The following is a 19,250-nucleotide window of genomic DNA, read 5'->3' on the forward strand; positions in this document are numbered from 1 at the left end:
ATCCAGGAACAAAGATACAATGGTAAACCACTATCCATATCTTCCTCATTCCTGGTTGTATCTGTGTGAAATCACTCCCCAAACAGGTTCAAATGTTCTCGAGGTCATGTCCTACAAAGTATCCTCTATACAGTCTGCCCCATTGTTCTGACTAGGATTATTACATTCCTTTTGGCCTCCTTGCTGACGTGGACGAGAAACCCATCTATAGGCCTAGTTATCAAATTCTTGGTTTGCAATGGTTTTGCACCTTGTGGGTAAATAAAAACCCAGTTTTCATCTACAACTCCTGTTTCCTCATTGTCTCACTGCTTGGTCCCTAACAAGGAGAAATGGGCATTCTAAACACTCTGTGCAAGGCCTCTATCTCACTTTGCCCTTGGTGAGTTTTTGGAAGTCTATTTTTTGATGCTCGTATTTCCTAATTTTTTCCTGGACTCAAGACCTTCATTCTGTTTTTTGTGTGTTCCGTAAACACTGAAGAAGTGTCGCTTTGTTTTGGTACTGGACTCTGCTTAATTACTGGACTGCCTCGTATTTCTACGTTCGATTAATGACATTCTCGGTTGTTCTGTTCCTCCCAGAGTGGATATCGAATAAGCTGCAGAGCCACAGAGCCTACTCTGCTAAAGACATTCCCCCTGAATGCTTTTACGTTGTTTTTTGCTCATTTCTGTTTGTAAATAAATACGCCCTTAGTTTTTGGCTAACTCTGAACTACCCGTCTGTGTCGTGCTGTTGGGGTTGTTTACAAACCATAACAGCTTCACAGCAGAAAATACACTAGAATACATCAAATGAGCATAAAATAGACAGAATAAATGCAATGCAGAAAATAAAAATACAAGATGATAGAAGTAGATGATTGTAGTGTTCTTGGGAGCATGTAGTTGAAAAGAAAATTGCCAATATAGCTTGGTCTGGTTCCATTTAGGGCTTTGTACATAAGGAGGAGGACCTTCAAATCAATTCTAAATGTTACCGGACGCCAGTGTTGAAAAAGTTGAAGTATTTTCTTCAGTCGGCTTGGAATAAAGGCATGGATCCGTTTTTCAGCATCCTTTTGATTTATAAATGGTTGTACTTTAGCTTTGTTTCTAAGGTGGAAGAATTATGTTTTTGTCACCTTGTTAATGTGGGACTCTATGATAACCAAGACTTGTAAGCAAAGAGTAAGTTTCCCCATAATATTATTCAGCAGAATTTCTCTTGAAATTGAAATTTGGTAAATTCCAGTAAATATTGCAATTCCGAAACTCTTGAGTATCATAAATGGATTCAGCATCCCGAATAACCCCCAAAACCACTCCAACATTGTTGAAATTGATCAAGTCGTTTCTGAGATTTGTCCATTTAGGTGATTATGCAAATGTAGCTAATTATGCAAATAACAAAAGTTGCCCAACATGTAGCCGGCAGTTTCTAAGTGCTGGTGACCCATACTATCCATATCTATCATAAAAGTTTGGTGGTTCCAAAATTTCCGGGTTCATTGTGTTGGCAAATAGACTATTTGGGAACATCCCAAATGAATTGAATACTACTTAGTAGCACACATTTACCCTCTGTGAAGTGATATTCGACCAGTCCCCCTCTCTCTTTCTCGGACAGGTGTCATCATTGACCTGGTGCATATGATGAAGCCAGGTGGCTTCGACGTCTCGCTCTTCTTCTGTGACATCGTCACTCCTCCAGAGGACGAGAGCGAGCTGGGGCTGCAGCTGGAGCCTTGTGGGAAGCTGGAGGACCTTCAGAAAAGGGTCAGAGCCAAGGTGCAGAAGAAGAGAGCTTTGGCCAGGTACACGCCTCGGTCTCAAACAGGGCTTGAAATGGAAACGGGCCACATGCTGATAAATTCTGGCTGTGGCTGGTTAGTCTGTTAATTCCACAAGTCACTTTGGCAGCAGGGTTGTGCTCAATTCACTTTCAATTCAATGATTTCAAACTGTAAAATTACAGTTCAGTTAGAAACTACAAATGGTAGATCATTCATTCTTTATTTTTTTAATAGGTTGGACATGACGGCCTTCTCAAAACGACTTGATTGAATGTATGAAGTGAATTCTAACACAACCAAGTTTGGCAGGTCTTTTAAAGGTCATGGTCAGATTTATTTATATAGCACATTTAAAAACAACCGAGGTTGACCAAAGTGCTGCACAATACAAAGTACAAAAGAGATGTAAATACAATACTAATAAAAATACACAAGATGCACAATTTACACAACCAGAAATAGTACAGCAAACAGTACTACATGTATAACAATACAAATACAACAGAAAAATACAATATAAAACGCACAGTCAAAATAGAAGCACGGATGTACGACTCAACCCGAATAAAAAGCCAGTGAGAAGATACTTCAAATCGCTAGGGTTGGGGGCAGATCTAACTGTTCCACAGCTTGGGGGCCGCCACCCCAAAGGCTCGGTCACCTTTTTAGATTTGAGCCTAGATTTTGGAACATCCAGAAGCAACAGATTTTTCAGTCTTTTCTATTGTTAAAAACGACTTTGGCTGCTAAATACTTGGTCTTGAATCTGGTCACAATGAGCCAGTCGACAAAAAAAGGATTTGTGCCCCGACGAGCATGGAAACTGGGTAGTCACGCTTACTTTATGCGCATTCCAAGAAGTCCACCAAAGAGCGTCCACCACAGTAGCAATTTCAACCCCATCCTGTCCCCATCTTCCCATCTCTCTCTCCCCCCACCACGTCCTCCCCTCCCAGGGTGAGTCTGATCCTGGGCGAGGGCATGAAGGTGGCGGTGGGGGTCTATTCGACGGCGGTGACAACCAGGAAGCCCGCTCCCGTCAGGCTGTACCGGGAAAACAACGAGCCGGTCCGCAGCAAGACCCGCAGCTTCCACACCCAGACCGGCAGCCTGCTGCTTCCCAGCGAGATGAAGAAGGCTCAGGTGAGACTAGTGTGGAGTGGAATTTAACCAGATCAAGGATGTACTCAGTCAAATATAGACATTGTACCTCCGACTTGGTCAGTCGTCCCTACTAACACAATTGGCAGTGTTAGCGGGTGGGAAGCCGGTGGGGTGTGAGTCCTGGTCGTTGTAAACTGCGACTCCTACCTACTGGTCCAGCGGGGGCGCCTGTTCAGCAGGGAGGGGATCTGGGGGAAATAGCGCGCACCTCCACGCGCGTTACGTTCCCCCCGTGAAACTCCTCACTGTCAGGTGAAAAGAAGCGGCTGGCAACTCCACGCGTATTGGAGGAGGCATGTGGTAGTTCTACACCCTCCCCAGGCCGACAGTGGGGCAATGCGCGCAACGACCAGGAAGGGAATTGGCATAACGACTAAATTGGGATGGGTGAAAAATACAGAAAAGCCCAAAAAAAAATTGAATAAAAAAATATATATAGACTTAGTTAACACAGATTTATTTAGCTCGAACAGAGTATTGAAATACAAATGGGTCAATATGGCCGATTACTCCATGAAGACACTGCCTCGTATCCTCAGAGAGCTCAAGAATCATGTTAAACGTAGACCTTTATACTAGGGAACGAACTTCCCACCAGTTAGGACAGCTGAAACCAGACCAGACCAATCTTTTCGCCGTCGACTAAAGACACACTTCTTCAATCAATATCTGAAATTAAAACCTTCTTATTGTCATGCACTTTTCCTAATATACTAACATACGCAGTACAGTGTAGCACTCAAGTCGCTTTGGATAAAAGCGGCAGCTAAATGACTAAATGTAAAGGGGGTGTGGTCTGGTCTGCCCAGGTAGGAAGGAGATAGGAGGATTGGGGGAGACAAAGGGATTGACTGGGAGACCATATGGTGTGTCTCCCCCCCCAAACATACTACTATCCCAGAATCCCCAATACCCAAATGTCCTGTCTCCCAGTGAATCTCTTTGTCTCCCCTGATCAATCAGTCACCACCCTTTGTCTCTCTCACCTCCTCCCCCTCCTAGCTCACCATCCTGTCACCCCCTCCCCTCTCCAGCCCTCACCCAATCCTCCTATCTCATTCCTACCATAACCACACTAGCCTTAGAACCAGGCATTAAAGCGTTCCGTCTTGAGACGGATATCCGTCCATTTGATTAGGAGATTCCGTCATTTGATTCCGAGTCGTGACGGATTTTAACCTGAGCCAATCAGAGGCGTCAAGCAGTCATTTACGAGCAATTGTTTACAGCGCTTTCACCCGCCTCCGCTGTGCTCAGCACCAATGGGAAGCGACCGTTTGCCTTTCAGTTTCTGTTTAGCTCTACTCGAGACCCAGAGTAAACACTGACATGCTGCAACTTTTCCGAGATAGTAAGTTCATTTTACTTATTCTAGTCTAAAGAAACATATATATTACTATTGCTATTGATAATTCTAGGCAAGGTGAATGCCACAAAACGAATGCCTTTTGTTAATCAGAACGTTATTTACGCGACAACGTGTGTTGTTGTTGCGTGTGTGTGTGTGCTTGCGCCGTTCGCTTTCCGTGTATGATAAATGTACATGAATGTTGATACATCTAGTTAACGTTAATGCCACAAAACGAATGCCTTTGTTAATCAGAACGTTATTTGCGTTATTATTTGTTTTTTTCTAACGGAAACCTAGGCTACTGGGGGCTGTCTGTTCCGTGTGCCGCAACTATTTCAAAAAGAAAAACAGAAACAACACATTTGTCATTGTCGTGTTACTTCACAGTACCCCCTCCTAATGTACAGTATCTTCCCCATCATATGTATAATCTCTGTTAGGATCTCTGGGTAACAGTACTGTATATTTGCATATCGTATATGTCACAAATGTAATAGTACTATCTGTAGTATGTCATGTATGTCACTATGAATTTAAAATGGGGGACCCTGATGTAAACAAGACGAACGTGTTTCTCTGGTCTGCATCCCCTTAACAATTGTGTGTATTGAGCTGTACTGTATTGTACCCATTCTGCAATCTGTTAAATATTGATTGATTGTTATTAACAGATTGCAGAATGGGTACAATACAGTACAGCTCAATACATACAATTGTTAAGGGGATGCAGACCAGAGAAAGACTTTTGTCTTGTTTACATCAGGGTCCCCCATTTTCAATTCATCATAACATATATCTGACATACAGATACAGTACTGCTACATCTATACATTTATGACATACCAGATTTACAAATACAGTATTGTTTGTGATACAAAAATAGTCTAAAAAAAGAGAGTATATACATTTGACGTAGAAATTGTACACTGGTGGAGGTTGGGTAGGTGGGGGGACTGTACATTGGAGGTGGTTGGGTGGGTGTGATGGGGGGGGGGTTGTAAGTAACTGTACATTGGATTATCGACGAAACCTTACTTGGTCCCAAGAAGAGGGTCTCGTGTATTAAATAAAGTTTTCATTCATTCATTCACTCTGGATCTGGTAAATCCAGTAGAAATACACACAATTGTTAAGGGGATGCAGACCAGAGAAAGGCGTTTGTCTTGTTTACATCATCAGGGTCCCCCATTTTCAATTCATAGTGACATTTATGACATACACAACATACATGACATGACATTTATGACATAGGGACATACATGACTTACAGGTATATAGTACTGTTACATTTGTCACATGATATGCAAATATACAGTGCTGTTACCCAGAGATCCTAACAGTAAATATATACGTATGATGAGGAGGAGACTGTACATTAGGAGGGGGTGGGTGGTAAAAAATATATACAAATGGTGGGGAGGAGACTGTCCATTGTTGTTGTGGCATAATTGCGAAACGTGTTTAGTCCCTTGTTTGTATGATAACAAGCCTTTTAGTTCATCGTTCAAAGTAATGGGAAAGGGGTTCTAGCTCGCCATCAATCAGAAGCTAGCCACAAGACTTGCATTCACGCTCTCCAGCACACAGCCTCCCTGCCTGGCACAACAACCACAACAGTAGGGTCTATAGTCACAGTCGGGACAGTAGACTCCCTTAAAACGCTAACGCTATTAAAAAAAAATACAGTGGAGGTTAAAATAAGAATATGACTTTGCCAGAAAAAAAGTTCAGTCAGGAGATTTTTTTTTGCTTTAATCCCTGCTTAGAACGCTGCCTCACAGCTGTTTTAGAATCCCACAGGTAACCACAGGTATTGCATCATATCTTAAGTATTACCAGTACTTTAACATTATGCCTTATTAGTGGAATATGGGTGCGATGCTACCTTTTAGTCACATCGGTACACAGCTGATAATCAACCCACGATACAGTATAATATTCCATTATGAAATAAATTACATGTTTGTTCAGTCACATTTTACTTGTTTGTTGAGCCAGTCTACACCATGCTAACATTGAGTTTGGAGGTATTTCGCTCACTGAGCTCATTCAGCACCTTCTTGAGATCAAGTGTACAAAAAGATCGAACCAAATGAATAAAGGTGAGATGATTTACAGCGTTTTTTTGTAGATGCATACAGTACTGAATTTTGCCATCCATGCTATTTGAATTATAATGCATTTGAATATAGAATATAGTCCCCAATTGGGGACCCTAGAGCTTAACAGGTTAACATGGTGTATTTCCAGGCAGTCACCAATAAATAGTCTACTACACAGTCCACTCTACTTAGTATTGTCTTCTTTATTGAGACAGTAGGAAGGCTGAGAGGGAGACAGAGTAGGGGAGACACATAGTTAGGGAATTTTAGCAAGATGTTTGGACCATCTGTGAAAAAAATTATTATTACCAATAGCTTTCTTCACCAAAGTGTTCCTATAGGTGTCTACTAACGCCTCTCAATTTATTCAAACCCAAATCCTCGGGGACAATTCTGGAGAGCCAATCAAAGTTAAGGAGCCCAGGGGGCTTGGGCGAAAAATATGAAAAAAATTTAAATCAAATATTAACGTGTGGGGTGACTAACTAGGGGTTTTCAGGTGTGCTGAATCTATTCCAACCATTCGTTTTGAGTAAAATTGGCTCCCTGGCCATAAAATATTGGTATACCCAGAGGGCTTGGGTGAAAAATATGAAAAATCAAATATTAACTTGTGGGGTGTCTAACTAGTGTTTTTCAGGGCACTGAATCTATTCCAACCATTTGTTTTTTAGTAAAAAACTATTTTTTTCCATAAGAACTAGAGCTGGGCCGTTAACGGCGTTAACGTGCTGCGTTAACGCTATACTAGTATCGCGCGATAATATAATTAACGCATTAATCTAAAAAAAAAAAAAGGTTTTTTTTTAAATTTTTTAATTTTTTACATTTTTTTTTCTACCTTTATTTACCCAGGGTAGGTTCGCTGAGCACAGATGTTCTTTTCCATTCACACCTGGGAGCTGCCCAGTACAACCACAGTTGACACCATTGGCCACTGAGCAACTCCACTGGAGCAGTTGATTCAAGCCATGTCACATAGTTCAAGTTTGAAATTATTCTTTCTGTTTTGCTCCTGAGAGTGTGCTAGATACTGTACTGTACTGGTAATATTATGTATTTGTGTTAACTTCTGAATAAAACAACTTATTAAACACAAGTACACAATTATCATAGCAAAACAGCTTTTTCAAACAGTCTGTAATGCATTTTGGAAACGGGAGATGGGCTCATGGTGTAATGGGCCACCTGGCCTGAGAAACATAAGGAGGAAAGAAAAAGTAAGGACTTACTTCTGGTCATTATTTGGGTAGAACACCTAAATTTTGAATGCCTTCTGCAGTTTTTTTTTTAGTTTTTTTAGCCATTTTAATCTAGATTAATCTAGATTAAATCCAGGATTGCAGATAGATTAATCTAGATTAAAAAAAATTATCTATGCCCACCTCTAATAAGAACATATATTTGTACTTTATTCCAAGAGAAATATAACGTTACATAGAATGGAATGGTATAGAAATGTGCATTCTTGATACATGGTTTAAGTTTTTTTTTACTAAGCCAACTCCCCATCTTCCTTACTCCTTTTCTCGTCTGTCTGGTTGTTATGGCACTCTCCTTTACACTTGCCACAAGCAGATATGCACTTGACCCCCTGTTTTTTACAGCAGCACCTGCGTGTACTGCAGTCTCCCTCACAGTTGCAGCTGATGAATTTCAGGAGATAGTATGGGGCAATGGGGTCTGTGGTAGGGACTGGTGCATGGCCTTCTTCTCCCAGTTTCCAGCCATAGTCCAGAACATCCAGTGATGGACTTTGTAGTAGAAGCCAGTCTCTGGTTTGGAGATATGCCCGGAGAGAATGTTGTGCTGCTGCTGCTGTAGTCGGGGGCAGTTTCTCAGGGCTGATTTTCCCTGCTGCAGCCCGCTTGCTGAACATTTCAAATCTCAAGTCCCCCAAGCCTTTGGGTGGTTTCCCATGGAACACGAGTTTGAATATTTCACAGCCGGCTGTGATGATGGTATCTTTCTGGGCTTGGATGTCAAGAAAAACTTCCATGGCCTTCTCAGCTTGGTCCGTCTTGCAGAGTGTGCGTAGCAAAGTTGGTTTGCTAAAGCCAGAAATTGCAGACACGGTATCGCAGCCTGAGAAGCTGTGTAGAAAGAGCAGATATTTCCTGTATTTCTCTGGGAGGGCCTCTTGTATCTTTCCAACATTGTAAGACACATTGTTTGCTGTTGTGAAGAAGACTGAGTGGTCTGCATCATGATGAATGAGCATAACCAGGATGTCCGTATCCTCAGCTCTCCCCTCAACAGCGGACTCTCTTGCCTCATCTAGAGCTGCCTGGACGATAGTGTCTGCATCATCAAAGCATTGATGTACACGGATTCCATTACTACTGAATGTCTCAGCTAGAAGCAGGATAAGCTGGGCCTTGTTGTTCTTGTTGTCAAGGAACTTTTCTATAGGAATAATGGTTTGGATGTCTGGGCGAATCTCGATGTCACAGCATGCATGCTTTGTACGTCTGAGATGATCATGGTCCTTGGTCGAGTTGTCATATCCGTCAAAAACCACAGTGATCCGGAGGTGCTGGCTTCCCATGGCCTTCACAAACCGGAGGTAGCTCTCAGCGATGTCCTTCCAGGTGAGGTTAACCTCCCACTTGACATTGTGCAGGAGCCACCCACCATCAATCACAAGGCTCGTGCATGGGGTTTGCCCAATGGGTTCCACAAATGTCTTTAGGAACTTTGCTAGGGCAGCCTTATCTGGCTTTCGCATCTTCTGGTTTTTGTCAAAAAGAGACATCGGTGTTGGCGTCAACTCAAATAGCAGAGCTTCTTTGGTCTTGACTTCACGCTCACTGATGATGATGAGGCGGTTGAAGAGCCCGAGTGAGTCAATAACCAGCTTCTCCCCACTGACTTTGGGTCCAGATCTGAGGGTTGCTAATGATTTGACTTTGTACTTTGTTTGCATTGTATCATTAACAGTTTTCCCATCCATCTTGGCCTGTATGGTTCTGCCAATCTCCTCTGCCTGATCCGCATTTACTGGGTCTCCGAGAGAGCTGCTAAACCCTGTAGAGAAGGACACCAGGGTCTTCCTGTCCCGTGTGTTATCGAAGGGGTTTACTTCTTCCAACCATCCAACTATGGTGGAGCTGCTAGCACTCTGACTACTTGACCCAGACAATACGGTGCGTCTGTTCAACCTGTCTGGATGTTGGTCTTGCTCATCTTGCCCTAAAGAATAGAATTTGTTAAAAGTTTTTATTAAATTGAGATGTCACTCACAACATAGAATATGATTGAAAACTGCAAGTGCTTTCATCACAATGAAAAATAAAACAAACGTACGTAGCACACACATCCACACGCACACACTCACTTTAAACAAACACACTGTAGCACCCACTCCACACACTTTATAGCACACACCCACTTTAAACAAACACACTGTAGCACCCACTTCCCACACTTTATATTTATTGATGAAGGATTGCACTACAACTCGTACACCTTACTGTAAATTGTACCTAAATTGTACCTCATCCCATTTCTGCTTTGCACTATATAGTACTGTACATTAGTACACTGCATAGTATTGTATATTATATGGTAACTCAGAACATTGTACATATGTCTATACCGAACACTGTGACCTCATTTTCTTCTTCTAAATTACATGCTATACTATGTTATTTGATACTATCTTGTCTAGCACAGTCTCTGGAGCGTAACAGTAAGAAGCATTTTGTATGAAAGTATTCTGTACTTCTGTATGACAACTATTAAAGAAACTGAACTGAAACTGAAACTGATTTCCAGTGGATTTACTTCTTGCACCATTGTATAGCTCGGTTCTGCATTCCAAATGGCGTCTAAGCTTGGGATCATCTCCGTTTTTCCAGTCTTCATGTAGTCTTCTGATTAATGCTTCATCGTCCACACTCTCAGAATAAGACTAAATCTGTGCGTAGCCTTTTTGGGTGACTTTTGAGAGCTTTTTAATCCCAGTCTCAGGACCACCACAGATGAGCACCTTAAACAACAAGCTACAGAATCCTCTTCCATGTTGTAGTCTACTAAAAGACAAGTGTCATGATTTGTGTCAAAACATACAGAACTGGTCCACACAGCAAGACTTATTGATGGAGTGAGTGAACTACAAGATTATCTTCACTGAAAAAGTAGATCACCACACAAAGTCCAGCTGATCTTATAACCACTCTGATGCTAGCTATCTATCTAATGTTAGCTGTAAGCAAACTTTAGCTAGGTGAATGGTTGTTTATTGTTAGCAATAAACTAGAGAAAATTGATAAAGTGCTACATTTACAGTTATCAAACCTTTTGCCAGCAGAGGAAAACCAATTACTCTCCCAAAGAGTAGTTAAACGATCATACCTTAAAATCGTTTTTGTTGTGCAGAAATATTTGCCATGATGCAGCACTCCTGCTCCTTCCCCACATGCAGACAGTGTATCCTACTGAGCATGTGCAAAGTAGATGAACACTTATTAGTGTTTTGCAATATTTCATATTTTATTTTCCAGAATAGAATCAAACCAACAACACCTCAGTCCCAGATCACAAATTCTTACTTAAAAAACTTGAATGTTACGGTTTCTCCTCATCTGCACTATCTTGGATGCAAACTTATTTAGCAAACCGGAAACAAATAGTTTTTTTTAATGGGAGTTACTCAGAAGTTAAAACGGTAAGGTACCCCAAGGAAGTTGCCTTGGGCCTTTGCTCTACACCATATTTACAAATGACATGCCTCTTGTCCTAAATAAGTCATATATTTCTATGTATGCGGATGATTCAACGATTTACACATCAGCCTCAACAGCCAATTAATTAAATACGGTCCTAAAGGCAGAGTTGCAATCAGTGATGGAATGGATAAAGAATAACAAACTAGTTCTAAACATATCAAAGACAAGTAGCATCATTTTCGGTTCAAACCATACTCTAAGAACGAACCCAGTCTTGAAACTTTTGATAAGTGATGTGGTAATTAATCAAGTCCAGGAGACTAAACTCCTAGGGGTAACATTGACAGTAAATTGTCATGGTCACACCATATACCGTAAACAATATAGTAGTGAAAATGGGAAGAGGGATTTCTGTTGTTAAAAGATGTGCTCATTTGTTACCACTAAATTCTATCAAACAGGTAATTCAAGCTCTGTTTTTGTCAAATCTTGACTATTGTCCTGCAGTATGGTCAAGTTTCAAGTTTCAAGTTTCTTTAATAGTTGTCATACAGAAGTACAGAATACTTTTGTACAAAATGCTTCTTACTGTTGCGCTCCAGAGACTGTGCAAGACAAGATAAGTATGAAATAAAAACATAGTAAAATTAGAAGTAAAAAAAGAGGTCACAGTGTTCAGTTTAGACATATGTACAATGTTCGATGCAGAATAGACGTAGTTACCATACAATATACAATACTGTGCAGTGTACTAATATACAATACTATATAGTACAAGGCAGAAATGGAGAAATGGGACGAGGTGCAATTTAGGTACAATTCACAGTAGGTGTACGAGTTGTAGTGCAAATCCTTTATCAATAAATATAAAGTGTAAGTGTGTTTGTGTGATCTAAAGTGTGGAGAGTGGGTGCTGCAGTGTGTTGTTTGTTTGAGTGAGTGTGGGTGTGTGTGCTGTGTGCATTTGATGGTCGTTGCATAGTGATTATTGTTCGTTTAGCGATTATTGTTCGTTTAGCAGCCTGATGGCCTGGGGATAGAAGCTTCTTCTGAGTCTTTCTGTGCTCGCCTTAAGACTCCGGTATCGCTTGCCTGACCGCAGCATTCGTCGAATGTAACGACGAATAAACTGAAAAAATTACAAATGGTACAAAACAAAGCAGCACGTATAGCGCTTCGCTGTGAGTACAGAACTAATGTTGCAGCGATGCACAGTTGTTTAACTTGGTTACTTGTCAAACATAAATTACTCTGCTCACTCCTTGTATTCACTAGGAATATTCTTGTTACAAAGATCCCCTCAATTTTATATAACAATTTATCTATAAGTCTTGACAGACACAACCATTCCACCAGACATGCTTCTGCACGAGGTTTTACACTTCCAAAAGTGAGGTCGAATGCAATGAAGCGAACTGTCATGTTCCATGGTATGCAGGAATGGAACTCTCTTCCCAGACATGTTAAGCAGGAGAATAGTAAATGTAGTTTCAAAATCGTGGTAAAACAACATTTTCAACCAAAGAAATTGACATTCCCTAATAGATAGTGTGTACGTAAATGAAAATGTATGTGTCTGATAAAGAGATAGGTATATATGGATGAAAAGGCATGTGTCTGATAGGGATATATTATTAAAATATTGTATAATTGGCTGATATGAACATAGATAATGTATGTAAAAGCTAAATAGTATATTATGCTGTATTGTATTATGAATTAATTATGAGTAGGTATTATTGTATTGTATTATGAATTCATAAGGCGTATGTATATATATTATTGTATTGATTAGGGTTTTTATTGTTTTAATTGTCTGTATGACATGTAAATGTTGTGAGTGTATAAGTCTGTAACTGTATTTGATGTGTTATGGACCCCAGGAAGAATAGCCCCAGCACTGCTGTGGCGAATGGGGATCCAAATAAACGTATAAACTTATACCGTTGATTATACCCTTTTTGCTGTACATTATAGCTTAAAATATATTATACTATATATATAATATACCAATATTTTATGGCCAGGGAGCCATTCGTACTCAAAACTAATGGTTGGAATAGATTCAGCACCCCTGAAAACCCCTAGTTAGTCACCCCACACGTTAATATTTGATTTGAATTTTTTTCATATTTTTCGCCCAAGCCCCCTGGGCTCCTTTTTTTTTTTTTTTACTTCATTTTTTAGCGTTTATCGCTTTTCTGGTCAAGCATGACCGACAGATGTAGGGTGAAACGGGAGAGAGAGCAGGGGAAGACATTCGGCAAACGACGGCGAGTCCGGGAATCGAACTCGGAGTCAACCAGGTCCGTGACGCAGCACGGTATTCCGCGACGCAGCGCGGTACATGATGTGCTACTGGAGCACCCCGCCCCCTGTGCTCCTTAACTTTGATTGGCTCTCCAGAATTTTCCCTGAGGATTTGGGTTTGAATAAATTGAGTGGTGTTAGTAGACACTTTGGTGAAGAAAGCTATTGTAATAAATTTGTTCACAGAAGGTCCAAACATCTTTCTAAAATTCCCTAACTAACAAGAGAGAAGGTTCTTTATTGAGACAGGAAGGCTGAGAGGGAGACCGAGTAGGAGAGACGCATGAGAGAATGTTCTTTATTGGATGGCATTGAATTTTTTTTAATTTTAATGACAAAAAGACGGAGGTCATGGTTTTTGGTGGCCCCTCTGTGACCTCACTGCTAGATCTGGGTTCGCTGGCACAACATGTCAAACCGTTAGTGAAGAACCTAGGTGTAAAAATCGACCCAGACCTTAAATTTGACAGCCAGATCAAGGCCGTGGTCAAATCGAGTTTCTTCCAGTTGAGGCAGCTGGCCAAAATTAAGCCCATCCTACAGGCGCAGCATTTTGAAGCAGTAATCCATGCATTTGTGACTACTAGGCTGGATTACTGCAATGCACTTTATATAGGGGTGAGTGGATCCTTAGTGGCTCGCCTTCAGATGGTGCAGAACGCTGCTGCACGTCTTTTAACTGGCACCCGTAAATATGACCACATCTCACCGATTTTATCCTCACTCCACTGGCTCCCCGTGCACTTTAGGATTCATTTTAAAATTCTTTTATTTGCTTTTAAAGCTCTTCATGACCTTGCCCCACCCTACCTCTCTGAGCTGTTGCAGGTCTATACACCTTCTCGCTCTCTCAGGTCAGTTGACCAGCTGCTCCTAGTAGTGCCTACAACTAGGCGTAAGCTCAGGGGGGACCGTGCTTTCTCCGTTGTCGCCCCCAAAATGTGGAATGAGCTGCCACTGCAGATTAGGCAGGCCTCATCACTGCCCCGTTTCAAAGGCCTCCTTAAGACCCACCTTTTCTCTCTGGCTTTCGACACCATGTAGCTTGTTGATTTTATGATCTTATTGTCTTACTGTGTTGTTGTTTTATCGTTCTGTTACTGTGTCCTTTGCTTTTAAATATATATATATTCTTTTTTAAGTACTCTGATTTATTTAAATTTGTATTGCTGCCTATGTTTACCTATTTTGTTTTCTTCTCTGTTTTGCTACTCTTGTTTTTTTTTTTTTTTATCTATTTTTAGTGCTGCTTATCGTTTTTAATATGCTCCCTCTGTACAGCACTTTGTGCCCCTGTGGCTGTTAAAGCACTTTATAAATAAAGTTGGATTGGATTGGACTTTATTGAGACAGGAAGGCTGAGAGGGAGACCGAGTAGGAGAGACACATGAGAGAATGTTCTTTATTGAGACAGTAGGAAGGCTGAGAGGGAGACAGTAGGGGAGACACAAGAGAGAAGGTTCTTTATTGAGACAGTAGGAAGGCTGAGAGGGTGATGGTACTGTAGTGGACTGGACACACATGAGAGAAGGTTCTGGGGGGGTTCATTCTCTGGCCAACAGGGGCAGGGGGTCTTAACCATTACACATCATCACAACCTATGTTTTATACTGCTGTCTGTTTGCTGTAGGTGTATGGCAACAAGCAGATTGTGCTGGAGAAGAACGAGGTGGACTCTCTAAAGAAGTTTGATGATCCAGGGATAGTTCTGATTGGCTTCAAACCAATGGAGAAACTCAAGTTGCACTACCACATACGACCTGCGTTCTTCATGTACCCCGAAGAGGACCAAGTCATAGGTACGGGAGCTCCCAAGTGTCTGCCTGTGACTTTCAAAAGCAAAGTCCCCTCGTCACTCCTCCTAATAACAACAAGGACCTCAATAGACTAGGACTTTGTTTTTGTGTCATACTTTTTACATTTACATTCAATAATTTAGCTGACGCTTTTATCCAAAGTGACTTCTGTACAACAAGTCAGCAGGAAGGGTACAACTCTGGCAGCTACTGGTCAGTAAGATTGTTCGTCAAACAGTGTCGAACTCGAGTGCTACAGTCTTGAGTGCATATTAGCATGATAGGTAGATTCAAACCAGTTTAAACTTAAACAGCTTTACTCAGGTTCTACTCATTATGTTTCACCTTAGCTGCTTGTTTACAGAATATGTCTTCTTTTACAGATGTCTTCTTTTTGTAAAACGTACATGTAAGGGATACAACCGTATATAGTATGAATGAAATTTTATTTTCGTGTCATGTCCGACGACCCATCCCTTACGGGATTATAAGACACTAAAAACAACAATTGAACATAATAATCACTTCCCATGGTTTCTAAGCTACACCGCGCACACCATCGGAGGCCAAAATACATCGTTTGTGCGTTTATCCAAAGCTTTCTCTAAATATTCAGCAAGTGCAGAAACCCTGTGATAAAAAAAATCCATTTGAGTCTATCTGCATCACTAAACCACATTAACTCAAGGTTTTTAGACCTGTCAAATAACCTTTTACGCAACTCATAACGGAACGTAGACCAATCGCAGTCACTCTTATTGTCTGGGACCAAATACGGCCACGCCCAATTTCCAGTAAAAAGTGGGAATCTCTAGAATGTGTTTTGGGCAACGTGTTTACGGAAGTGCGAGGGTAGCCTCTCAAGGTGACTATACACAACACTTTCTGTTGTCAGTAGATGGCAGCATTGGTTTAAAATTAAAAGGTGAAAATGTTGAAAACTACAACAATACATTTCCCAAGACCTTTATCACAGGTCACTGGGACGTGTCTATTCTTTGACGCGATCTGAACAGCGGTAAACTATTAATGCGACCTCAGTACAGTGACCGCGAATGGTAAACTAATTATCTTAACAAAAGTGCATCATTAGCATAATGTTTGTCGTCTAAAGGGAAACAAAATGGTACAATTTAAGATTTTAAATGTTATCCGCATATATAGGACAAATAAAACATTGTTAATTTGTAAGAAACCTCAATGAAAACGGCGCAGGGTAAGTAATATTCGCTATTGTTATGAAAATGTGATAGAATCCGGATAGGCCCTGACTCTGTCTGCCCTGAAGCACTGTGCTGACCAGCTCGCACCGGTGTTTACCACAATTTTTAATGCATCGCTGGAGCTGTGTCACGTCCCAGCATGCTTCAAGGCCTCAACCATCATCCCCGTCCCCAAGAAGGCCAAGGTCACGGGTCTTAATGACTACAGACCTGTCGCCCTGACCTCTGTGGTCATGAAGGTCCTGGAGCGCTTTGTCCTGGCCCACCTGAAGCTCATTACTGATCCTGTGCTGGACCCGCTGCAGTTCGCGTACAGAGCCAACAGATCCACAGAGGATGCTGTGAACATGGCTCTGCACTACACGCTGGAACATCTGGACTGTGCGGGCAACTATGTCAGGATCTTGTATGTGGACTTCAGCTCGGCCTTCAACACCATCCTTCCACCCATCCTGGAGCACCAGCTATCCCTGCTGCAGGTGCCGGCCTCCACTCGCAGGTGGATTACGGACTTCCTGTCCAACATGTCTCAGCGGGTGAGGCTGGGGAAGAGCATTTCCAGCTCTAGGTCCACCAGCACCGGTTCCCCGCAGGGCTGCGTCCTGTCCCCACTACTGTTCTCACTGTACACCAACAGCTGTACCTCTCTCCACCCCTCGGTCAAACTCCTGAAATTTGCTGACGACACCACCCTGGTGGGTCTCATCTCCAGGGGGGACGAGTCGGCCTATAGGAGGGAGATCGAGAGGCTGCAGAGCTGGTGCAGCTGCAACAACCTGGAGCTCAATGCTCAAAAGACAGTGGAGATGGTAGTGGACTTCAGGAAGAAAGCAGCCCTGCCCCCTCTCATCATACTGGGAGGCACTCAGGTGGCCGATTCCTCGGCATGACCATCTCCCGGGATTTGAAGTGGGAGCTCAACATCACGGGCCTGCTCAAGAAGGCCCAGGGGAGGATGTTCTTCCTCCGGCAGTTAAACAAATATAAACTGCCGAGGACCATGATGGCCCAATTCTACATGGCCATCATTGAGTCCATCCTCACCCACTCCATCATCTCCTGGTTCCCCGCTGCAGCGGCAAAAGATCTCGCCAAGCTGCAGCGGGTGATTCGCTCCGCGGAGAGGGTGATCGGCTGTCCCCTGGCCTCCCTCTGGTCCCTGCACGACTCCAGGGCGCTGAAGAGGGCGAGAAAGACACTCAAGTGACACTGGCACAATGACACTGACTGCACTGCACTAGTCCCTACTGGAACTCTGCACTCTTCACTATATATATATATATATATATATATATATATATATATATATATATATATATATGTATTTTATTGATGAATCCTCTGCACTGCACTGTTTCTTGTCCTGTGTCTGTGTTGGTGTTGTCGTTTACTGTGAAAAAAGAAAAGAAAATGCATACACTGTATTGCTGCAACAATTACCAATGTGTTTTACACAAATGGCTCAATAAAGGAATCTGAATCTGAATATTCGCTATTGTTATGAAAATGTGATAGAATCCTATAAAAATTTGGACGCATTTGGTCACCGTGACGTTAGTATAGTGGACAATAAAACATCAAATTAAACTCATTCTCAATATCGATACCACAGTAAATACAGTACTAATATTGTATTAATCTTTTTGTGAGAGGTCACATAAATCAAACTAAACAAAGCTAAAGTAAATCCTCCTGTGTGTTCCCCAGGCAGCTCGTGCGTGTTCACGGCTCTGCTGAAGAGGTGCAGCGAGAGGAACCTGTTCGCCCTGTGCAGGCTCACCTCCCGCCGGAACACCGCGCCTCGCTTCGTAGCCCTGGTGCCCCAGAGAGAGGAGACGGACCAGGGCAAGTTCCAGACCACACCGCCAGGTAGACCGCCGCCGGGTCCAGAGAGTTTCATTAGCGAATGTCCCTAACTGACTGACTGACTTAAGATAAGATAAGATGATCCTTTATTAATCCCCTTGGGGAAATTCAGGTGTCAAAGCGGCATGGGGGGGGAGAGGAGATACAGAGCTTCTCAGTCCGATATATACTATACTGTAGATGCAATATAAAAAGTACAAAATACAAGGCAGTACAATGAGTGCACGTGGATATGAGTCGAGTTCTCACGTCCCGAGTTCTGACAATGTTAGTTCTCCTGGCAGCAGAGCCGGCCGTCCGAGCCCTTGGTTGAAGAGCCTGATGGCTGCCGGTATAAAGGACCGGCCCAGGCGGTTTGTGATGTGTCGGGGGGGGGGTCCTCTTGAGTCCTTGGTTGGAAACACCCACACAGGTTCCGGTTTAACTAGACGTGCTTGGTCTTTTTGGGTATTTTATTCCGTCTCCAGGGTTTCCCACACATAGACCTATATGTGTCAGTCCACCATCGGATGGATCCACTGCAAATTAGATTCATAAAACTGACGTAGCATATTAAAAGTACTTACTGCACTGAATGCCACTCTGCACCTCATGCAAACTGTATCCGAGGAACCCAGAGATCACAAGGCTTGGCATGGTCGTATGATCTATAGGGGGGGGGGGGGTGGACACAGCGATATATTGATATATTTTGCGTGCCGATATTATATCGATACTGACCCAGGGGCGAATTCACAAAGAATGGATTGCGCTGTGATTTGCTCATAATAGCCTACTGCTGAATAACATGATTTTATTAAAACACAAACTGCCTATAAATGGTTATCGAGCTGCGAGCCCCTACGCAGCGCGAAGCAGATCGAGTCAGTTTTATCACGTTGTATATTACAATAAAGCAGGTTGAATTTATTTTACAAAATTTTTTAGCCCAGGCCTATCTATTCATCTTACATAACAGTATTTAAATAATAAATAAGATTGCATGGGATCT

General features: G+C 42.2%; 1 protein-coding gene across 2 annotated transcripts in view; it reads left to right on the top strand.

The window, feature by feature from the left end:
• xrcc6 (X-ray repair complementing defective repair in Chinese hamster cells 6) overlaps positions 1-19,250 on the top strand; it is a 36,955-nt gene that overhangs the window by 9,312 nt on the left and 8,393 nt on the right. For both annotated transcript variants that reach the window (XM_084322672.1, XM_084322671.1), the window contains exons 6-9: positions 1,612-1,798; positions 2,734-2,920; positions 15,005-15,173; positions 18,101-18,262. In XM_084322672.1, coding sequence (XP_084178798.1) covers positions 1,612-1,798; positions 2,734-2,920; positions 15,005-15,173; positions 18,101-18,262 — 705 coding nt within the window. The remainder of the gene's footprint in view (positions 1-1,611; positions 1,799-2,733; positions 2,921-15,004; positions 15,174-18,100; positions 18,263-19,250) is intronic.

The sequence above is a fragment of the Notolepis coatsorum genome (assembly GCF_963971535.1).
Source record: "Notolepis coatsorum genome assembly, chromosome: 10".
In the NCBI taxonomy this organism is placed as follows: Eukaryota; Metazoa; Chordata; class Actinopteri; order Aulopiformes; family Paralepididae; genus Notolepis; species Notolepis coatsorum.